Source organism: Triturus cristatus, chromosome 9 (genome assembly GCF_964204655.1).
Source record: "Triturus cristatus chromosome 9, aTriCri1.1, whole genome shotgun sequence".
Lineage (NCBI taxonomy): Eukaryota > Metazoa > Chordata > Amphibia > Caudata > Salamandridae > Triturus > Triturus cristatus.
Window position 1 is genome coordinate 228,226,448 of NC_140592.1, and position 24,458 is coordinate 228,250,905.

General features: G+C 49.5%; 1 protein-coding gene across 1 annotated transcript in view; it reads right to left on the reverse strand.

Annotated features, from left to right (window-relative positions):
* Positions 1-24,458, reverse strand: part of TMF1 (TATA element modulatory factor 1) — a 271,023-nt gene that overhangs the window by 73,834 nt on the left and 172,731 nt on the right. The window contains exons 12-15 of the mRNA XM_085624782.1: positions 20,202-20,271; positions 20,017-20,109; positions 4,747-4,866; positions 3,869-4,021 (exon numbers count right to left, since the gene is read on the reverse strand). Of these exons, the coding sequence (XP_085480908.1) occupies positions 3,869-4,021; positions 4,747-4,866; positions 20,017-20,109; positions 20,202-20,271 (436 nt within the window). The remainder of the gene's footprint in view (positions 1-3,868; positions 4,022-4,746; positions 4,867-20,016; positions 20,110-20,201; positions 20,272-24,458) is intronic.

Below are 24,458 nucleotides of genomic sequence, written 5' to 3' on the forward strand. Positions count from 1 at the left end.
AGATCCCACCCGGCCTCGCACCACTACACTAGGGCGCGTGCGAACCTGTTGGACGTATTGGCTAGTCATAATTTAATTGACACGTGGAGGCACCTACATGCAGACGCACGTGAAGGTACTCACTTCACGGCGCAAGCAAAATCATGGGCAAGACTAGACTATGTTTTTATCTCCCCTCATTTTCATGCAGCGCTGGAACATGCACACCATCTCCCACGCACGTTCTCTGATCATTCGCCGACCCGTGTCACGTTGCGAGCGGCGGACCTAGGACCGCCGGTGACATCTTGGCGCCTGCAGCCCATGATGCTGCTGGACCCGGTATTTCAGGAGGAGTTACGGGAGGAATGTTTGGAGTTCTTTGAGCGTAATAAGGATTCCGTGTCTGAGGTCGGAACCATATGGGACGCTTTTAAGGTTACCATACGGGGAGTTTGCATCGCTAAGGGGTCAGGCGTTCTCAAAACCATATTAGCCCGTCTGCGTACCCTGGAGAGTGAACTTGAGGCGCTTGAGATGTCGCTAGCTGATGGCCCTACGGATGCCACGCTCGCTAGTATTCGGGAAAAGATAGCGGAATATGTGACCGAAGCTGATCGGGAGGTGAAATTTAGGGGCAAACACTGGATAGCTCGCCGTTATGGCGAAGGCGAACGGCCAGGGAAAGCCCTGGCAGCGACGATGCGACTGTCGCGCCCGCCTAATACTATAATGGAAATTGACAGCGGTAGTGGTCTCGTTTACAGGGACACCACGCTCATTCTCAACGCATTTGTTGAGCATTATCATCACTTGTACACTTCGACCAGGGTTGGGGATCTGCAACTGCAGGACTATCTGGGAGATGTCTCCTTGGGATGGCTTAGCGATACACAACAGGCTTTTTTGAGCTCCCCTTTCGAATTGGATGAGGTGCGGGAGGCTATTATGCACATGCAATCGGGCAAGGCCACTGGCCTTGATGGGATCCCAATCGAATTCTATAAGACCTATATTGATTTTATGGCGCCGGTACTCCGTGAGGTGTATGAAGATGCACTGGAGGTGGGCCATCTCCCCCCTTCGATGCGTATGGCCCTCATTACTTCGCTCCTCAAGCCTGGTAAAGCTGCTGACCTATGCGATTCCTACCGACCCCTCTCATTGCTCAATTGCGATGTTAAAATACTTGCAAAACTGATAGCTACCCGGATTAACCTGCTCCTCCCTAATCTGGTCCTCCCTGATCAGGCGGGGTTCGTGCCTGGCAGGGCCACATCCCATAATCTGCGTACCTTTTTCTCGATTCTGAATGCCGTGCATGACGATCTCCCGATGGCTGCTGTCTTCCTTGATGCCTCGAAAGCTTTCGATTCGCTTGAGTGGGATTATGTATTTCGAGTTCTGGAACTGATGGGGTTTCCCCTCATCTTTATTTCTTGGATCAGGCTCTTGTACGTATCCCCTAAGGCTCGCGTGCTTGTGAACGGGAAACTGTCGGAGGCGTTTCATATCACCAGAGGCACTAGGCAGGGTTGCCCCCTGTCGCCCCTGCTGTTTGCTATCGCCATGGAGCCGCTCGCGGCGCGGCTCAGGCAGCATCATAACGATAAGGCGATGCGTTGCTTTCAAAGACAAATATTGATTTCTATGTATGCAGACGACATTACCCTGTATATTCGGGATCCCCGTGATAACCTTCACCCAGTTCTTAGGGAGTTCATCAGGTTTGGTATGCTCTCGGGAATTCAGATCAATTGGAGCAAGTCTCGGGTTTTCCCGCTTACGTCATCTACTAGCAGCTTTACGCTGGAGTTCCCTCTGGCTTGGTGCGAGGGGGATTTCACCTACCTAGGTATACACATCGAGAAAAACAGGGACGAGCTGCTGAGGGCCAATTATGGCACGAAGATGACTCGAATTTCAGACTGCATAACGCGATGGATTACACTCCCCCTTTCTATGGCGGGTCGGGTATCGCTGATTAAAATGGTGATACTGCCACAGTTGCTGTATCTCTTCCTGAACATCCCCTTTCACCCGGGCAGTTTCTTCTTCCGGACCTTGCGCTCGGAGCTTATTCGCCTGGTTTGGGGGGGAAAGTCTCCTCGACTCAAATGGGAGATCCTCACTAGGCCGTTTGTGCAGGGCGGGTTTGGCGTCCCGGACTTCGAGCTGTACTTCCTAGCGGCGCAGGCACACTTCGCCTATTTCTGGATACAGCAGCCCCGTTACATGCCCCAGCTTGCGGCAGAACACTGGCTGGCGCATCCGGTCCCTATAGAGGGCGCATTGTACGCTCCGGTAGTCGGGGCAGATGCGCTGCCCACTACAGTGGCGAGTACGGTGACGGCCTGGAAACGAATAACTGCTAAGCTGGGCCTGAATATGGTATACGCCCCGCTCCTGCCGCTTGTTTATCACCCCGCCATGCCCCTACTGCAAGAGGCAGGGTTTCGGAGGCTGGCCCAGTCCATCCACGTTAAGACATGGGGAGACTTATATCATGATGGCACGTTTCGCTCTATGGAGCACCTCTTTGGGGGCATCCAGCCTTCCCCCCTTGCGGTTTTCTTGTATATTCGGCTCCGGCAGGGGCTTAAGGCACTCACGCCCGATTTCCCACGGGAACCGCCAGAGGTTGCGCCATTACAGCGTGCCCTTCGGGACGAGACCCCTACCAAATTAGTCTCCAAGATCTACGGGTCGGTACATTCGCTGATAGACGCGCCGCCTCTTGCTGCCCGGGAGAACTGGGATCGGGAACTACAGACCCCGCTGACGGACAAACAGTGGGAGTTCTGCCTTCAGCAAACGGAGCGTATTTCTTCTAGTAGCAGATTCAGAATAATACACTATAAATATATACACAGGTTGTATTACACTCCTTTAAAGCTGCACAAATTCCGACTCCGGGAGGATGATAGATGCGACCGATGCCACGCTCCTGGAGCAGACTTCCTCCACTTGGCATGGGCGTGCGGGGCGGTGCAGAGGTACTGGCATCAGATCTTTACAGCAGTATCCAAAATGATTAATTCGGAGATAGAGCCTTCCCCTGTCCTCGCCCTCTTGGGATATGTAGAGCCCATACAAGCCTCGCACCGTAAATTCATTGCATTAGCCTTCCTGCTTGCCAAAAGACGAGTTGCATGCAAGTGGGGCAGAGGCAGGGCCCCCAAATTTAAGGAGTGGATGCGGGATATGGTTTATTGCCAGGAACAAATTAATACGTATTCTGAACTCTTACCGCCTACTTCCAGGCCCACTGATACTTGGGCGCCCCTGACGTGCTACTTGATGGGAGGGAAGACTGCCGGGGAGGTTGAGGCGATCCCATAATCACGTGCGGGACTATCCCTCCAGACATGTGTCACACCTGCGATGAGGGGTGCGTTCCTGGGCGGATGCGACTGACTGGCTGGTGGGTGCAGCGGCCCTTCGGCTCGGGGGGAATGGCTTCCACCTGCTCGGTGCTTGGGCAGGGGAGGGTGGAATTGCGGCTCCACCGGGAAGAGTCTGATTTGTCGCGCATTCCACAGTTGTTAAGGATTTTAAATGCGATCTTGACTTATGGATGTATTGTGATATTGATGTTTGCTGTGATGCTCCTTGCCACCTCTGTACTACTTCCTATTGCCTTCTGAACCCATTGTAATAACTTGCTTACGATGTATGGTCGCTCACTTTGTTTCGTAAATAAAATTTTCAAAAAAAAAAAAAAAAAAAAAAAAAAAAATATAAATAAATATAAAACATAAAATATCAAAAACGAAGCGTGGGATAAAACAATAAACAGATTTGCTGGCTGTTCTTGTAATTAGAACACTAAATAAAATGAGGTAGAAATACTTATAATATCTATGCATGATGAAGTGGATTATCCTACCTGCAGCTGAACAATTTCGCCTTCCCTTAGTTTTAACTGTGACTGTAGATTCTCAATAATGCTAGAGCCAGACCCCATTCTTACGGCTTCATAAAGATTGCTTCCACTAGCAGACATTGTCATCGGGCCAAGTGAATGTTCATGAGGATCATCCTGAAATAAATGATAGAAGATGCAGAATATTGATTGCGGGAAAGGAACGTCAGGACTGTTTTCAATACAGATATTCACTGATTTTAGTCGTCACAAAAAGCGCGATCATTATTTTCAACATAAAGCTCCTCAAAATGTGTAAACTATCAAGAGCCCATTGGTTCATTCTGTCATCATGTCAAACTAACCTTGATTGCAAATAGACCACATACGGTATGTAGCACACAATACATTCCTAAATTTATTTTACCCGTTATAAATAAAACCCATCTATTTAGCTGTGTCGGGCCTTCTAGAGCCCATAGCTATGCGTTATTCTTTTCAGGAAACTAATTGGATTAGCTACATAATATAGATGATATTACTGAAACCTCAACACTCATTTTGGGAAGAAATGTCAAATAGATGGTGAAGCATATTTGTGGGGGCTTTGTGGGTCCTGAATCTGCCTGAGGGTGTGGGGACCAAGTAAGTTGGGAAACAGGGACACTGCTAAAAGAAAGGAAGATCTGGATATGGATAATACATAGAGGTAATATGGCAGCTCTGAGTGCTGCTGAACCTTAGGTTCTCAGAGCTACGATATGGATTACTGTAAAGAATAATTGATGAAACTATCATCAGTGCTCTGGTTATTGTTATCTAAATGGAAGCTGATCAACTTACAATGATCATGTAGGCAAAAATCGATTAAACAGGGTTTATGTACAGTTGAATAGAAGTACCTGAGAAAGGAAGGATGATTGAAGGCCTGCCATATCCACTCCACTTACTGAACTGGAACGAGACAACGATGGAGTACTTGAAGAAGGTTCAACGTTTGAAAAAGTATATGTTTTACGCTCCTAAAAAATAAATAAAGGTGACGATCATGCAAACCTTGGCATCAAAAGATTAGAACACACTCTTTTTTTTTTAAGTATGATTCTACCAGACCTTTCTTCTTGAAACAGGTTATAAATCTGTGAGACATCATCTATACCACGGTTAAGAACTATTACCTATATGTTCTGCTAATAAATGACAGTCTCCAAAAGATTGTTTACAATAAATTTCTTCTCATATCAGTTTAATAAAAGGAAAATTCTACTTACCCTTTAACCAGTTGTTTGGAGAATGTAGTGCTGTTAATTCACATGCTTAGCATACTCCTGCCATCTAGTGCTGGGCTTGCAAGTTTGCCAGTTGTTTTTCTTCTAAAAGGTCTCTCAAGTCATGAGATGTAGTGCGACTCCTCTTCTTGGTGTACATTGCTCATGGGCACTGACTCCATGTTAGATTGTTTTAATATAGCGGATGAGAGTATGTATGGAGTAGGTAAAGTGCGTGAAGAGCAATGTGCAGTGAAAATGCAGTAAGAGATGTGCAAAAGAGAAACACACGTCTGGGGAGGAGGATGGGCAATTGTGAATTTACAGCACTACACACTACAAACAGATGCTTACAAGAAAAGTAGCATTTTCAGTTTGTAGCATGTGGGGTTGTAGATACACTTGCTTAGCGTAGACTGGATCCTCAATGCCAGATTACCTGCACTTCACAACCGCACAGATTTGATGAATGATCGGTCCTCCATGTGGGATCATGAATATCAGGGCCTGCCTCTCATCAGCTGTAATAGTTTGGGCAGGCCACAGTAACATTCACACACATATTGCTCTCGCAGATTACAGTGTGCCGCTCTACATTCCAATTTGAGCAGACTGGTTTCTTCTCACTCACATCTTGATGCACCTGTATCCCCTTACTGAGAATATTGTATATACTTCGATAGGATTGTACTCTTCACTGTCTCGGGCAGGCTTTGATTCAAGTCCTGATGATGATCCATTTATGTAAGTGGATCAAAAAGAAATCAACCATACTTTACTGAAGATTTTGCTGCATCTTGTCCGTCTAAGATCAGTTGCTGATTGATGCCATCTCAGACAGCTGGCAAGATCCCCACAACTTTGTATCATAGTGCATGTGAATATCTGCCCAGTAAACATGTGGTACTTACAGGCCTAAGGGCAAGACTGACAGAGAAGAACATTTATTTAGCGACTGTCTAGTCTCCATCCTCTTACATTAGGGTTCAAGAGACTAGTGGATGCTTGGACCACTAGTGTAGAAAAGTGCCTCTTTGTGACATGGTCACCCCCACCTTTTGCCGGGTATTTGATGTGGTTTTGATTGGAAGTGCACTGGGGCCCTGCTAATCAGGTCCCCAGTACCAGATCTCTTTCCTAAAACTACAATTGTTTCCCCCAATTAGCAATACTTTTAGCACTCTTTAATTCCCTATCAAATTGTATCCCCTGTGCCTAGGGCATGAGGTACTAAAGAAGGGTCTCTCAGGGCTGCAGCACAAATTGTGTCACCCTAAGAAGCCCCTCACCAAACACATGCAAGACTGTCATTGCAGGCTGCGTGTTTCGGTGCAGTCCAAAGTGAAAACACACATGACACACATCCACCTGTGGCATGGCCCCTAACACTGCAAGTAATATTTGTAAGTCACCTCTACAGCAGGCCTTACAGCACTAAGGCAGGGTGTTTAATATTATATGTAAGGACATACACTGCATAAGTAGATAAGCCCCTGTGCTGGTCATTTCCATTACTGTGAACAGGGAAGCCATTTTATAATGTGTGCTGGACACTGGTGAAAACGAGTTCCCTGGGTACATGATGGCATCACTGAAGACAGGGATGTTTGGTATAAAACATTTCGTAATAATAAACCCACAGACATTCTAGAGTTGGATTTATAAATACATGCACCCAGAGGGGACCCTAGAGGTGCCCCCTGAAAACCTAACAGCCCCTGCTGTGTTGGCGGACTAGATTCTGCCAGCCTGCTACAAGTGTCTAACCCCCCAAGGGTGAAAGCCTTTGCTCGCAGGAGGTCAGAAACAAAGCCTGCTCTGGAAGAGGGTGTTCACACCCCCTCTCACAGGATGACCTGCTAATTAGCCTTCCAAGGCAGGGGAGCTTCAAAGAAGCTACCGCCTTTGAAATGTGAAACTGGCTTTCCTCACAGGGTGTTCAGAGCCCTTTGACGCCTGGACAAGCAGGATAATTAGCTAGTCATGTAGGCGTTACCACCCCAGGCTAGTACTACCCACAAGGTGGCCTAATCTGAGGTGAACACGGAGTTATCAATCTTTGTGTTGGCAAACATAGGAACGCTGGAATAGAGTTATGCCCATTTCCCACAGGAAGTGGTCATATAGGGTGTGCAGTGACCCCAAGAGTCAATAGTCCATTGGCTACTACCCTACAGCCCCCCAAATTCAATATTTAGGGGAGCCCCTGGCACCATAAAATCAGATTCTGCCGACCGGAAAGAAGAAGAGGGACTTGAAGAGTTACAAAGAGCAAGAACTGAAGACCCAGCAATTGACTCTGAGCTACCCCTGCCGGTCTGCCTGCTGATTTCGACAATTGTGCCAAAAGACAACTTGTCCTGCAGCTGCAGAGTCCCCAAAGCCCGGGAGACCTGCCAGCGCTTCACCCAGGGACCAAGATCTCCTGTGAAGCAGCAGACCTCCTTCCCTGCACTCTGCAGTCAACTCAAAGAGATCTGAGAGGACTTTACAACCACCAAAACCCGACACCTAAGGACACATAACTGCACCCGTCGCTCCAAGCCTGAGTTGCAGAGGGCTAATGGTGTCAGCGTGGTCACCCAGCCCTCCAGAGACTGAGTCCACTGTGGTTTCGCCTCTCATGGACCCCCCTATCCCCGATATTGCCTGCAGCCTCTGCACGTGGCCCTTTCTACCGCGACTGCTCTCGGTAAGGAAAAACCCATCGCCTAAAGACACCTCTGCACCTGTCGCCCGTGGAGTAAAGGACAAAGGGTGTCCCTACGTCCATGAGCATCATGAGGCCTGCCTTAGCCCCCCTGTTGGTTCAGCCCGACTGGCCCTCCCAATAAAAGCCTGCAGCCTCAATGCGGTTTTGCACCCCTGCACCTGACTGCCCTAGTGCAGCTGTTCTGTTGGTGCTGCCTTGGACCTTGCCCACCACTCACCTCAACTCCTGGAGACTAGTCCCACAAGTCACTGTATTGTACCTGATTGCCGTAATTGTTCTTCCTACCACAGGATAACATTGCAGCTTCTAAAAATCGGATTAAGTGTTGACTTTTTGAATACAAAATAATTTCAATTGCAAAACCTACTTAATTTATCGAATTGTTTCTGGTGCCGAAATATATACAAAGATATGTGCTATTTTTTATAAATGGGTGTGGATCTCCTTCTTGAATCGTGTGTGTCATTTATTGACTATTGTGTGTATTTACAGATGTCAAACACTCCGCTCTGATAAGCCTAAGACTGCTTGACCGCACTGCCCCATAGAAGAGAACCTTGAGATTGCTAGAGCAAGCCGCGGTCCACTCGTAAGTGAACCCCTGGACTCTTTGCACAATATGTCTCATTTTGGTATATCATATAAAGATCCAGCTTCCTACAACTAGGATCTCCTGAGTGTCAGGTTGCAGAGGGATGTCAGGGTCTCGGGGAGCGAGCCTGTTCTACCTTCCGATTAACTGGAGGGAAAGATCCTGGCTTTGCCCAGGTGCCCACCAGCATATCTGTCAGGGCCTCATTAAACAGGAGGAGAGGTTCTTAGCCATCTGTGCGGGATTGAGGACCACTAGAAGTGCACTAGTCTTGATTTCTTAAGTGGGTAAAGTAAGGTCAAGAACTTTCACTGCTCTCCAAATAACTGAAAAGGAGGCAAACTACTCAATTGCAAGTGCTGGATTTGATGTGGAGAGTCCAATGTCTGGGTAAGTGTCCAAGCCTCAAGGAGGTCATGGAAAAGACTGCTGTCGTTTAATGGTTGTCATCATTGTTGCCCCAGTCATTGTCCTCAGCATCATAAATTGTGGCGCATGAGTGGCAATACCGCTGAGTTCTGGGTTGCGGAGCATGGATCACTGAGTCTGATAAAACTACTGGCTCCAATTTCAGGCTCCATATGTGGCTGTGCGGGGTTTCGGCCAGTGCGAGGTTGGAAGATCGGAGGTTTCTTTTGGGTACGTGAAGTTGATTCTGTTGTGTAGGCATTTGTAGGAGTGAGTGAGGATTTTGAAAGTGACTCTTTTCTCCACGGGGACTTAGTGGAGAGACTTTGTAGGTGTTAGCTGATGTGTTTGTGTCGGGGGATGCCGAGGACGAGTCTGGCGGTGGTGTTCTTGTATTGTCTGGAGTTTGCGGAGTAGGAATTTGTTGATGCCGGCGTAGAGTGCGTTTCCATAGTCCAGTCTGCTGGTGATGAGTGCGTGGGTGACTGTCTTCCTTGACTCAGTGGTGATCCACTTGAAGGTTTTGCGGAGGGTGTTGAAGCAGCTGGAGGTGACGGCATTGGCCTGTCGGTTCATGGTGAGTGATGAGTCGAGTACGATGCTGTGGTTCTTGGCGTGGTCTGATGGGGTAGGTGGGATTTCGAGGGCGGTCGGCCACCATGTGCTGTTCCATGCAGAAGGGGTGGTGACGGGGACTTCTGTCTTCTCGGCGTTGAGCTTCAGACAGCTGTTGGTCATCCAGACTGTGACGTCTTGCATTCCTTTCTGGAAGTTGAGTTTGGCAGTGGTGGGGTCTTTGGTGAGGGAGAGGATGAGCTGGGTGTCATCGGCGTAGGATACGATGTTGAGGCCGTGTTGTCGGACGATGGCTGCGGTGGGGGACCATGTAGATGTTGAAGAGGGTGGGGCTCAGTGATTAACACTGTGGGACTCCGCAGGTGATTTTCGTGGGGTCGGAGAGGAAGGGTGGGATTCTGATCCTTTGGCTTATTACAGTGAGGAATGATCGGATCCAGTACAGGGCTGTTCCTTGTATGCCTGCGTCGTGTAGTCTGGCGACTAATGTGTGGTGGGAGACGGTGTCGAAGGCCGCTGATAAGTCGAGTAGGATGAGGGCAGCGGAGTGGCCTTGGTCCAGGAGGTTGCGGATATCGTCTGTGGCGGCGAGTAGGGCGGTCTCTGTGCTGTGGTTGCTTCGGAATCCGGATAGGAACGGGTCGAGGACGACGTTCTCTTCAATGAATCGTGTCAGTTTCCTGTTGACTGTTTTCTCTGCAACTTTGACTGCAAAGGGGAGGAGCGAGATGGGCCGATAGTTCTTGAGGTCGGTGGGGTCAGCTGTGGGCTCCATGAGCAGGGGTCTGACTTCTGCGAGCTTCCAGTCATCTGGGAAGGTGCCTGTTTTGAAGGTGGTGTTGATGGTGCATTGTAGTTCGGGTGCGATGGCGGCCGTGGCTCTGTGGTAGATGTGGGGGGGGGGGCAGGGGTCGGTGGTGGCCCCCGAGTGGATGTTTTTCATGGTCGAGGCGGTGTCTTTGGCCGAGATCGGTGTCCAGTTGGAGATGGTGGGCTGGCTGGTGTTTCTGGGGTGCGGGGGCAGTCTGTGGCACCTGGTGGATGGTCGATGAAGTTGTTGTAGAGGTTTTTGATCTTGAGGTGGAAGTAGGTTCCAAGCTTGTCGCAGAGGTCTTGGGATGGGGTGATGTCTGTGGCTTTGCTGCGTGGGTTGGTGAATTCTTGAATGACACTGAAAAGTTCCTTGGAGTTGGTGGAGTTGGCCAGGATTTTGTAGTGGATGACGTTCCTCTTGGTGGCTCTGATCTGGTTGTGGTAGTCCGTCATGGCGTCCTTGTAGGTGGTGTGATTTTCGGTTGTCTTAGCGTTTCTCCTGTTCTTCTCCAGGAGTCTGCGGGTGCGTCTGGCTTCTTGGAGAGCGGTGGTGAACCAGGCGGCTTTCCTGGGGCGTTGTCTGTCGGGGTTGCGTAGCGGGCGAGCTTGTCTGCGCACTTGGAGATCCAGGTGTGCAGTTCTCTGGCTGCGTTCTCTGGCTGGCCCCCTTCTGATCCATTGGGCCCAAAGGCACTCTAGAGGGATCCGGTGAGGCACCGAAAATGTGGTCCATGGCCACCTTTAGTTTCTGGAGCTGTTGCTATGTCACTGACCATTCGCTGTGGAGTCAAAGCAGGACTAGTGTCTGAATCGCTTCTGGGTGGGGTGGGGTGGGGATAGTGTGGGGAAACAACTGCATGATCTAGAAGCGGTCGACCTTCCGAAACTCCGAAAAACAGGTGTGTCGGGACAAGGGAGACCCATTTATGACTTTTGGGCATTTTATGGGACTTCTTGGACTTGAGCTCCATGACCTCGATGATGATCCATTGCTGAAGTGGCTTTCGGAGTGAAAACGGGAGCGCGCTCATGCCTTCGACCGGGACCGCTTCTTTGACTTACAGAGTTAGGCAACTGAGAATTTTGCCTTCCAGTCCCAGATGGCTATATTGTTCATCCTGCAGTGGCACAGACACGATGCAAAATTGTGTTTGGATCTAAGTGCAGATATAGTGCCTGCCCTCAACATCACATCCAGGGCAGGGCAGACCGAGTGCAGAGCCACATTATACCACCTACCGATGCACAGGGAATTACTATGAAAGTTTCCAGCCTGGGGAAATTCACAAGGTGAGGAATCTGTGGTTTTCATCAGAAAGAAAGAAACATGTAATATTCAGAGTTTAAAAGGCGCAGGATGCAGGACAACACTGCTACTTCCTGGAATGTGATCGCCAGTATTCACCAATAACTGGAAAGGGAATTGTATGTACTGGACCTGGTGCAGTCTCCACGTTGCCCACAATAATCAGGACAAGAGGGAGAAATGTGGGTGCAGGAAAGGGAGGCATAAGGACAGGGACAAAGGAAGAAAAATGCCAGGCGAGAGCAACTTAAGTAAACGTTGATGATAATAAATAGCGCTTGAGTTAGCGACATTAAATGTAAGTGGCTTACATAAAGCTTGTAAAGAAAGCTCAACATTTTCTTATTTTAGGGACACACAAGCACAGATTGTAATCATGCAAAAAAATACATCTAATCCAGGAAAAAAAGCTGAAGTAAATTGGAAACTAAAATACAGTTGGATCCAGGAGATTATATTTGCAAGTGCCACTACATCCTGTAGAGGTACAGCTATACTAATTTGAGGCCTACAAGTTTGCTAGATAGTTAAGAACAAGTACAATATCAAAGGAAGACGGGTGATCACACTTCTACAAAAGGCAAAACCTTCCATGTATGCCAATCTATTACAGACCCATCATGAATGACCCTCAAACACTGGAAGATTTAAAAATACCATTAACTACATACCCGAACACAATAATTATGGAAAGGGGTTTCTATAGAACTAGAACCTTCGGACAAATTAACTTCTTGAATAGACGACAATGGGACAGCAGAGAAATAAAAGACATAGGAAAACAAAGTAATACAAGCCTACAAAAGTAGAGGGATATGTGAAGGGAATTGCACCTTGACTTCAGGCAACAGATTTATACTAGCTCTGAATGTACTTTCTCTGAATACACTATCTCTGACATGCTTCACAACACAGTTTAAGACTTTTTGGAAAATCCCAGCTAACCATTCAGCAGTCATGGCTAAGTGTGCTACTGGATGGGATGAAATAGGTTTTATACCAGCACAATAGTTGGCAGCACAGACACAATTCCTGTTAGAAGCATTTTCCTATCTGTCCCAACAAAACCACACTGCGCTGACCAGTTTTTTATAAGCTGAAAAAGCATTCGACCTAGTGAACCTTAATGAGAATGAATATAACCCACCATTTCATTAGGGCAATATCGAATACATATCAAAGAGTGTGACACCATTTAAAATGAATGCGAAATTAGAACATCCATTCAAAGTCAGCCGAGGGACTAGAAAGGCCTGGCCTGTCTTATGTCCATTATTAGTTGCCTTCTACATAGAACCAATTGCCAATAAAATGAGAAATGATTATACTGTGCTAAGCTATCTTTCAAGTGGTAAGACAACCAAACTATATATTGACTTTGCTGCACGGTATCTAAAACAAGAACCAACACATTTAGAACATACATTTTGGATTATCCAACATTTCTCGTAGGTGTCTGGGTATAAAATTGATCAGTCACAGCAGAATTACTTCAATATGGCTCAAACATTGCCAGACTAACACCACCACTTAATATAACTGTGATACACAAAGCAGTTTTATACCTTGGGATATTTCTACAAACAAAACTATATCGCTTATGAAAAATATAACAAATAGATTGCAGAAGTGGGATCAGAAAATACTTCCAAAACAAGACACTAGTTTGACCGAAGTCTTCAGTAAAAACACCTCACCATGGGATTCAAATTGGTGGCCAGCCAAACTAGGACCAACATCCACACACAGCACCCACGCCAGGAACCTCTGAATCATCATTGACAGCAAACTAGACATGACTGCAAAAGCCAAGACAGTCACAGCATCCTGCTTATACACTCTGAAGATGCTCATGAAAATCTTCAAATGGCGCCCAAGAAACACTACAAAAACCATCACTCACACCCTAGTCACCAGCAACATTGACTCCGGGAACACGCTCTCTGCCGGGAGCACCAAGCAAATGCAAAAAGATCAAATGATGGATGGAATGCTGAACAAATCAAACATTCATCCTCAGTCACAAATCTGTACCCAGCCATATGGAAATCAGTCTTCACCCTGCTCTCCATGGGAACAGTCCAGCCCAAACTGCCGGGCCAGATCCTACCTGGACCAGAAACAAGCATCCTGGGACCAGTTTCTGGGAATCGCCCATCCTCAGCCAGGCTAGCTTAAATCCAGTGGCATAGCAAGCACGGGACCCACGTCTGGGCATATCCTTCCCACTTAGGGCGACAAATGCAAAAAGATCAGATGATTGAGTAGTAGTACAGCACGAAAAGCAGGTTAAATTCATTAATGCAGGAAGGAGGAGCCTAGCGCGCAACCAAGATGGCCGCGTAGGTGCGAGGCTCCCGAGGACCTCCGCGACCTCCTGAATTAATCCTGGCGATATCCTGTCCTTGTTGAGGCGACTGTGTTGGGGAACCGGAGCTGAGGCGCCACCCGTTTTTTGGGCTCGAATCGGACCCCGGACGCCGGTGGGAGCATCGATCGAAGGTTGCGGCCTTCTCCTCGCCGGCCCCCCGGATTGGAGTAGTGGGGCGATCCGGGGACAAAGTGAATAACAGCGGCGAGCGGGGCTGGGCGACTGGCGTACCCCGCACTTTCACTTTCGCGCCCTCCTAGCTCTCAAGCGGGGTCGGACTGCGGAGCGGGGTGCGGTGGTGTGGCCTTGTCCAGGAGCCCGGCTGACCCGCCGGCGGTGGGTTGACCCGCGGTTCGGTGGTCGCCCCTGCCCCCCCCCTGGCACCCGTGACTTGGTATAGCGGCCCGTTTGGGGAGCTTGGCACGACGGTGGAAGAGCCAGCATGTCCACCAAACAAGATGGCGACCGGGCGAAGGTGAAGACGACCCGCCGTGGCACGACGCACCAGGCCAACAGTATGGACCGCTACACGCTCCAGAAGGGTTCTCCGGAGACATCGCGTGCATCCCCGGTGGGCCCGACGGAGGCGTCCGCTCATCCGGCGGATCTGACCCTCCGGGACGTCATGGGCGCCATCGCAGAGATGAAGGCCTCGGTGGACCAGCGTTTCGACACCTTAGCGCAAAAAATAGACTCGGTCCTGGTGGATGTGAGCCTTGTGAGGGCAGACTTGTCCAAAACAAACGACCGAGTCGACTCCCTGGCCCACACCGCAACGAGCCTCACGACAGACGTGGTGGCCCTCCAGAAGGAGGTGCGCCGGCTTGGCCAGGCGAGCGCCCTGATGGACCGGCGACTGGAGGACTCCGAGGGTCGGGCCCGGAGGAATAATGTCCGTATTGTGGGGGTGCCGGAGGGACGAGAGGCGGAGGCGGCGGATCTTTTCGTGGAAGAGTTGATCCTGACCCATCTCCAGCCCCGGGGGCTGAGTAAGCTTTTTGCGGTGGAGCGTGCTCACCGGGTCCCCGGGGGCAGACCTAAGACTGGTGCCCCGCCGCGGCCTCTCATTGCCCGGATTTTTAATTTTCGGGACAGAGATGCTATCCTCCAGACCTCCAGACAACAGGGACCGGTCAAGCTTGACAACATGGAGGTACATTTCTACCCAGACTTTACCCCGGCGGTCCAGAAGCAGCGACAGAGCTTTCTTGGTGTTAAACGTCGCCTAAGGGACCTGAACCTCAAGTACTCAATGCTCTTTCCAGCTAAGCTGAGGGTAGAGGTGGATGGTCGCACGCACTTCTTCGACCGGCCCGAGGCGGCTGGGGACTGGCTGGACACTCTGCCTGGAGATCGGGGCCGGGGGGGCGGGGGGGGCGCGGCTGGCGAGGAGGGCCCGCCGGATCAGAATTGAGGGGTGACTGAATAGGCCTTGCTCTGGACGTTGTTCCTTCACCATTTATTGATTGCGTATGTTCCCCTCCTATGGAGGTCGTGCGGGGTCTGTTGGGGGCTTCCCTCCTCCTCTGGGGGACTAGTTAGTATTTTAGCTATGGGGCGACAGGCACACTGCACTTTGGGGGGGCTGTCTGGGCTCATGCAGGGGTGCAGGGAGGGGGGAGTTTTGTTGGGACCGGGGGGTGGGGGGGGTGTGTTGTTTGTTAGCACCGCAGGGCAAACCCGCTGCTATGTTGTTGTTTTTAGGATGCTCGATGGGGGACGACCGATTGTTTCGACGTATGATGGGGGGTAGGGATTTGAATGTGTTGTCATGGAATGTTAACGGCCTGGGGGATAGGATTAAGCGTGGTGTGGTCCTGCAGTACTTAAAACGTATTTCACCAGATGTTGTCTTCCTGCAGGAGACGCACCTTATAGGTAACTCCTTTTATGCAATGAACCGGCGGGGATATCGTTTAGCGGCCCATTCCGGCTTCACCTCGGGCTCGCGGGGGGTGGGTATTATGATCAAGAACTCGCTCCCGTTGGAGATTGATGAGGTGCGCCATGATGAGAGGGGACGCTACACGGTTCTGGTGGGAAGAATGGAGGGTAGAGTGTTTATCTTTATATCAGTGTACGTCCCGCCTGGGTTACAAGCCACCACATTCGCGGACCTGGGGCGCCTCCTTCTGGACCTTCCGAGTGGCCTGCTGGTGGTTGGAGGGGATTTTAATGCGGTAGCCTCTGGGTCTATGGATCGCCATCCCCCTAGGGACCTCCCCCGGGCACAGGCGTGGCTGCCCGGCCTTCTGGACACGCTGGGCCTGGTGGATTGCTGGCGATTAAAGCATCCTGCATTGCGACAGTACACCTTCCACTCGGGTGCCCATGGTAGCCTCTCGCGGCTTGATTACATCCTTGTCCCGGCGGCCCATGCAGGGAGGGTGGGGGAGGTGCGCCATCTGGCGCGGGGTATCTCAGACCACTCCCCATTGTTGTTGCATTTCGATGTCTTCCCGAGGGGGGATGGCAGGGTGGCCCCAATCAATGCATGGTATTTGCGTGACCCCACCATTCGTGCCGATTTGATTAAATCCTTACAGCGATATTTCGATGAGAATGTGGGGTCGGTCTCTTCGGCCATCTCCCTGTGGGAGGCTTTCAAGGTAGTCCTTAGAGGGGAGGCCCTCTCCTTTATCTCCCATGCCCGGCGGCGCGAGCGGGAGGAGGTGACCCGGGTAGAGGCCGAGATTGCAGAACTGGAGGGTGACCTGGGGAGCGGGGTAACAGACGACAAGTTGCATGTTCTACACCTAAAGCAGGCGGCCTATCGGGCCCTCGTCACGGAGGCGGCCAGGGGCCTCAGTAGAGAGCAGCAGGGGCGATTGTATGATGTGGGTGATAAGGCTGGCAAATTGATTGCGTGGTTGGATAAGAGGGAGAGAGCGAGCCGCGTGGTGCCTTTGATTGAGAGTGTTGATGGTGCGTGTGTCACTGAGCCGGAAGCCATTGTCTCCTGCTTTGCGGATTATTTCCGCGAAGTCTACTCCCCGGTTTCCCCCTGCTCGGAGGCAGATTCCCATGCCCTGCTTCGGGACATCGCACTGCCCTCCCTAACGGTGGAGGACAGGGATTCGCTGGACGCCCCTCCCACCTCGGACGAAATTGCCTTGGCTATTCGCTCGGTTGCATCCGGCAAGGCCATGGGCCCCAATGGTATTCCCATCGAGCTCTACAAGCTACGCCCGGATGTGTTGGCGCCCCACCTGCGCGCGATGTTCCTGGCGGCCCACTCGCGGGGTTCCCTCCCGCCGGACCAGCGTCTGGCCACAATTGTGGTGATCCACAAGGAGGGGAAGCCCCGTGAACGGGTCACATCCTATAGGCCGATTTCGCTTTTGAACGCGGAGCCCAAAATCCTCGCCAAGGTGTTGGCCAACAGGTTGGTTGGCGTGGTGAGCGATTTGGTCCACCAAGACCAATCTGGCTTTATACCGCACCGCAACACGGCGCTCAATCTGCGGCGCTTGCACGGGGTGCTCGCGCGTGTCCCATTTGTGCGGGAGCCGGCCATCTTGGCGTCCTTGGACGCCACCATGGCGTTTGATACGCTTGAATGGCCATACATCTGGGCGATGCTGGCGAAATTCGGGTTTGGCCCGGGTTTCATTAGCTGGGTCAAATTGCTATATTCGGGCCCATTGGCGCAGGTGGTAGTGAATGGGCGAGTCTCGGCCCCATTCGCGCTGGGGAGGGGTACGCGACAGGGTTGCCCCCTGTCGCCTCTCCTATTTGCCCTGGCCCTGGAGCCCCTGGCGGAGTGGCTGCGGTGGCACCCTTCTATCCGTGGTCTCCGCTGGACCCCCGAGCATGAGGACCGTGTGTCCCTCTATGCTGACGATATCCTTCTGTATCTCGCCTCCCCGCGTAAATCACTGATCGTCCTGGTTGATGTTTTGCGCTCATTCGGTCGCAACTCAGGCCTGGTCATCAACTGGGCGAAATCCTGTGTCTATGTGCTTTCCGGGGAGGCTCCGGCCCTACCACGGGACTGTCCGATCCAGATTGCCTCCCAAGGTTTTCGGTACCTGGGTATCTATATCACTCTTGATCCGGAGGCCCGCTATGAGCGGAATTTGCTACCCCCCCTCCGGCGCTTGAGGGAGGACGTGGTGCGCTGGCGGCGTCTGCCGCTCTCGCCTCTCGGCCGAGCGGCCTTGTTTAAAATGATGTCCCTGCCACGCTTCCTCTACGCCCTCCAGAATACTATGGACTTGGTCCCGGCACGCTATTTCCGTGAGGTGGAGGGCCTCCAGCGGCGCCTGTTCTGGGACGGGAGGCCGCGCATTGCTCTGGCTAAATTGACGCTCCCGTGGTACGATGGGGGGGGTCGCCCTCCCTGACATTAAACGGTATTACTGGGCCTCCCAACTAGCTGCAATTAATCATGGCCTTTACGGGCCCGCCTTGAACCCGGCATTTGAGATGGATAAGATGCTCCTGCCCGGTGGCGATTACAATCGAGCGCTCTACGCTGGCGCGCCCGACTCCCGTTTGACGGGACCGACGCGTGTCATGGTGCGTGTCTGGCACGCGGCTAATGCAGCTATGGGGTGGAAGGACCGTTTGACCCGGGCGTCACCGCTGTATGCGTCTGAGAGGTTGGGCTCCCTGTGGATGTCGAAGGGCTTCGAGAAGTGGGACACGATCGGAATCAGCACGGTGGGAGATCTCTGGACGAGGGGGGGATTCAAAACTTTTGAGACGCTGCAGGCGGAGTTCCAGCTGCAGGGCAGTGAGTACTTTCGGTACCTACAGGTCCGCCATGCGCTGGGCTCCGTCTTCCCGGATGTCGCATCCATTCCGGAGTCTTCCCCCCTGGAGGACAGAGTCCTCGATGGCCATGTCCCGGACAGCACGATCTCCCTCATATACAAAAAACTGATCAACGATAGATCGTGCCTGCTGACTAGTCTCCGCGTGGCTTGGGTTGCCGACGGGCTGGAGCTGGACGACGAGGATTGGATTTCCGCGGTGGCCTCTCCGAAAGAGGTGGCCATCCCGGCTCGCCTTCGTTTCGTCCAGCTCAAGATCCTTCACCGGGTTTACGTGACGGGGCCAAGGCTTCTGCGTATGGGTTTTGCTGGTGACGGAATGTGTAAGCGTGGCTGTGGTGCGTTGGCGACTTTCATGCATATACTGTGGGAGTGCCCGAAGGTGGAGCGATTCTGGCGTGGTGTGCATGAGGTCCTGCGTGTGGTTACGCGTGTCGCGCTGCTGCCTGAAGCGAGGAGATGCTTGCTGAATGTATGGGAACCGAATGACTATTCGGTCCCGCAGACGCGGTGGGTGACTCTGGGATACATGATAGCCAAGCGCGACATTGCTCAATTGTGGGGATCCCAGAGGCCCCCTGCGGTGTCGGCCTGGAAAGAGCATATGGATTGGTGTATGTTTCGTGAAAAGGTGGTGTATGTGGCGAGAGGTAAGCCTGGGGCGTGGGTGAAACTCTGGGGCCCCTGGAACGCCTACCGCGGGGGTATTTGTGAGCCACCACTGCTACCGGCTGCCTCGCCTGCTCCGTCTCCCTAGACGGCCCCCCTCCCTCGGCCGCGGGCGCGCGGTCCCCCAGTCCCTGATCTATTCCCATTCCCCTCTCCAGGGTTCTGCTGCTGGTTTGGATCCCCCACTTATGGAGCACGTGCTGTCACTTTGGATCGCGGGTTGCCTTGCGGGTGTGGTTTTTTGGTGTTGTTTTGTTTCAAGAAAAGGGAACCGTACTGTGGGCTTGGAGCTGTGTGGCCTGCACCATTGATTACTCCTGTCTCACTGCTCTGCACTGCCGAGAGACTTTTACTGTATGTATGCAATATGCTTTTGTCATTCTAGCGGCCGGCCGGATGGTTGTAGGCCCATACCTGTAACTTTTACAAACTGCAATAAACGGTTTCAAAAAAAAAAAAAAAAAATTCATTAATGCACGCCAGAGACTTGCAGACTCCACATCCCAACATCTATACACAGAGAGACCAGAATACAAACAAAACAGTCACAACAGGTGAATAACTGCTGAAATACACATATTAGAGAACACAGATGATAGAAGAAAATGCCTCCTGCAGTCTAAAGGAAAACTTTGTTTAGGCATGAACTTCCTAAGCTGTCCCTACAAGGTGTTTTACCTTTTCCTTGGCTGCTTCCAGGGCAAGAATTGCCTTCTTTTTTTCTTGTTCAACCCTCATTTTCTCCATTTCTAGTTGGCTGGTTAACAGTGTCTACAAAAAAAGGTTCAGATATAATTCTCCAGATATCTCAACGTCTACTAACATATTCTTATTGGTTTGCAATTATGGAGTTGAGTTTTTACCTTTTCTCTCTTTGCATCTTCACAGGTTTTTACATAATCGGACTTTAAGTTTTCCAGTTCGACCTGATACCTGCAGTGGTTAAAACAAAATCATAAACCTCTCAGTATCACGGTCATCATCCGTCAGTTTAATTCACCAGTAAAAGGCAAAAAAATGTATAATTCATAAAGCGAAATAAATGTCTCCAGTAATTACTATCCTCTGAGAACACAATTTAGATGTGAAAATAGGCTGTAGGTAGCAACATTATGAAGGGTAGCAAAAGCAGTGTCAAGTAAACTACAAATGCCTGGCTAGGAGAGCACCTTGAACCGAGGGCAACTGTTCAATTTTGAATGTGTGCAATGAGCTTATGGCCTTCAAGACCGTGCACCTAAAAGCTTTCACTAGGAGGATACCAATATTGACACAAATAACACATTTTTAAAATGTATATGGAGCAAGGGCTTCAAGACGTTTATTTATCAATAAAATAATAATAAACAAGTTTTGAGAGGATATGTGTTCCATCAGAGAATCAGCACAAGCATATGAATCTAAGCAGGCCGGCCTGTGCGGAACTTATGACTTAAATTCCAGACACTAGAAGAGCTCTGCTGCAGGAAGGGTTCTCAGTATGTTCTACACTGTAAATAGAGTCCAGGGAACAGATAGTAAATAATTCATGGAATGACAAAACTGGTACATGTTCCAACTATCCTCCAAACTGCCAGGGAAATGCAGTTCACCTTTTAATCCCTGCTCCAAAAGCATCAAAGAATTAACTCTACTCTGACATTTTTCAGACTCTCTATATAAAGAAAGAATACACATTTAACTTAAATTGTATGCAAAGATAGTTAAGCTGAAGAAACTGCTTGAGAGTGGTGAAAGCTGGAAGGTAAAACAGTTACCAGCGTGAAAATCATCTTACGCAGAAAAGAAGGTTTGTGCAAGCAATTAAATTATAAATGTGAAACAAAAGTGCATACACCTTATCTGCCTGACAGGAAAGTGCACTTAACTGCTTTTATATGAAGAGGTATGCATGGGGGGGAAATAAACACTCAAAGACCAATTTAGCACCACTGCACAACCTCAAACGTTCCCCTTTAGGCCTATTTGAAAACATGAGGATTTTCACAATCAATCTGTTAAGTCTACAGGTTTTGTATAATATTTCACAATGTAAAATGAGTCCTACTGCCTTTGTCACCCCATGTAAAAATCAATAAAGTCTACTGGGTTTAATATGAACAATCATAATCCATCAAACATTTTAGAAAGGCACAGAGTATATAGTAACATGAACATAAAGGCCATAAAGTCCAAATCTAGAACGCAAGCACTTATAGAGGGCACATACAAAGGAACCTAAAAACCGCATCAGATTGCATATATCGGAGTGCTTACAATGTAAAATCCCTTGTTGTTGCTTTTGTCAAGTAGCTCACAATGTAAAGCCCCAGTCTATGCGGTACAGAATGTTTATTTGGTTTGACATTTGAGGTGCACCGTCATACATTTATTTATTTTTAAACTTTATTAAATACTTTTTCACTTTAAAACAAGTTCAGCTTTACATTAATGCATATCATTGCCCTAGCAGTCCGCCCAGATGGGCAGTCATTAGATTGATGTTTGCTACTCTCTGTCCCCTGGTGGATCTCAATCCCCCTCGTAACAGGTCCCATTTCCATCATTGGTGGTTTAGTTTAGTGGTCTCTGGTTGGATCCGGTGACAAACTCTCCCCCCTCTCAAGATCATAATGAGATGTCCTCCTGCCGCCGAGCACCTTCCTAAATATCCGTGGGCAGCCTCCTATACCACCCTCTCAACCTTCATACATATGTTCATGTCCACACACCATATTTGGATAGTTGGTACTTGTTTGTTGGACCGTAATTTAGTTAGGTCTCTTTTTGCTAATATAAAGACTAGGGTACAGAACAAAACTGTGAGCCTTGGAGATCAATGTTGCATGGTATGCCCAAGATAATTAAGTTGAAAGTGAGTGGTATGCCCATGTGTAATATGGACCCTAGTTCCAAGGTTATAGCCACACAGTAAGATGCTAACCTGTGGAGAAACGTTCCTTCGACACAATTACATCTTTTACAGGTCAGGGTCTGTGTCTTTTCCCCATTTTATAATCTGCTCCTAATAAACCCTATGCAGGTACTTCAACTGGATTAACCACAGTCTGGCCTTTATGACAACCTCCTTAAGGGTGCATCAAAGTTGCCTTCCAGTCCATGTTTTCCAGCTAAGATACCCCTTCTCGCACCACCACATCTGCCAAAGTTTCTGTAGAGAGCTGGAGGCATTGTTGAGGATAGCACTGTAGACCTGAGAGACAGTTTTAGTTGTAATTTCTGTCAAGAAGATCCTGGCTACAAAGAGACTATAGTCTAGTATCTCCTTCCATTCCACTTTTTCTGCCGCCAGAGCATGAGTCAGTTGCAAGTATCTGTATGCATGGCTGGGCGCTAGATAATACTCTACCTGAAATTCTGCATCCGATTTCAGTCTTGTACTATACATCATGTTACCTAAATTAGAGAAGACAATGGTGCCCCACTCTCTAAAACCCATTAGTTTCCCCTATTTCTTTGAGCACCGCCCCCTCCATAAATGTGTATCCTTCATTAATTTCCCCAGCCAGCCCAGGTATTTATTAGCCCTGTCCCAAGAGCTGAGGGTCATTTTTGTGGGCTCTGGCAATCTATTTTGAGTTGCTTCCCATAAATGTTGTGAACATATGTCTGAAATTCCATACAGAGCCTCTTAAGTTTAAGTGCAGGGCGCTTCTCACGATGAATCCCCATTTGTTGACAGTCTGAAGCTGAGAGGCCCAATAGTACAACCTCCTGGCTGGGAGTGCTATCTCACCGCTGTACGCAGACCTTTGCAACAACTTGAGGGAAATGTAAGGGGTACCCCCCTCCCAATGGAGAGTGTTGAGCATTCTGTCAATCTTTTCAAAATAAGTGTCTAGGATCATAAATGGGGTGTTTTGTAATCCGTATAGTGATTTTGACAGGGTAATCATTTTCAAATTGAAGGCTTTGATCATCGGTGACAATGGCAATATGTGCCACCTTTCCAGGCCCAACTGAAAGTCCCTCATAAACCTTTTCAGGTTTTTTTAACAGAATGTAATTTTTATCCGTTATTATCACAATACCTAGATATTTAAATCCATGTGTGTGCTCTACTAGTTGGTATTCCACATGCCCCACTCCCTCCTAGTCACCTTTCTTGTGTCGGACTAAATTATCCCAGTTAATGTGGTACCCAGAGTCCTTCTCAAAGCGTGGAAAATGGACAATGTGGTTGGGATGTACATCCGGGGATCTGTGAGATAACCAGGACATCGTCTGTCCAGAGCAAAATCTTCTTGGCTCGCCCACAAGGTCTGGAAAAACTGTAATATCAGCTTGCGCTCTGGCACAGCATGCCTGGGGCTGTAGGCAGAGGGCAAAGAGGAGGGTGGACAGTGGTTCCTCCTGCCTAGTAACACATCCCAAATCAAACGGCTCGGACAGTATCCCTCTCACCAAAACAGTGGGTGCATTATAAATCAGTGCCACCCATTTGCAGAAGTTGGGCTAAACCCAGACTTCTCTAGCATCCGAATCAAGTATAAACAATCTATTGACTCCAACACCTTTTCGGCATCCAAAAACCATATGACCAGTGATTCCTTTGTGGTTCCAATTCCGTGTAACCAAGCGTATAGCAGTCTAAGGTTCAGCCTAGTCGCCCCACCCAGCATTAAATCAGTCTGGTGTTTGTGGACTGGTGTGGTGATTACTTTCACTAAGTGCATTGCAAGTTTCTGGACTAGGATTTTGACTTCAATATTTAGGAGGAAAATGGGTGCACAAGTCGCAAGCAGTATTGGGTTTTCCCCAGTCATGCATTGCAACTACTGTTGCGTGCTGCAGGTTGGAAGGCACACCGGCCCCCTCACTGACCGCTTTGAACATGTTAAGGAGGTGCACGCCCAGCACAGAACCAGTTTTTTGTACAGCTACGTGGGGTGGGGGGGGGGGGCATTGGCTCTCTCAGTCTTCCTGTTTGGCATGACTATCAAAGCTTCGGATATTTAATCTACTGAGAAATCTTCCTCCAGTGCTTCCCTGTCTTCCATCCCCAGCACTGACAAGTTCAGTTCCCCTATGAAGTCCGATATGTCTTTCTCTGGGACCGTTCGTCTATTCTTATATAACTCACATTATTATTGTGCAAAGGCCTTCCTCTTTGTTCCTTG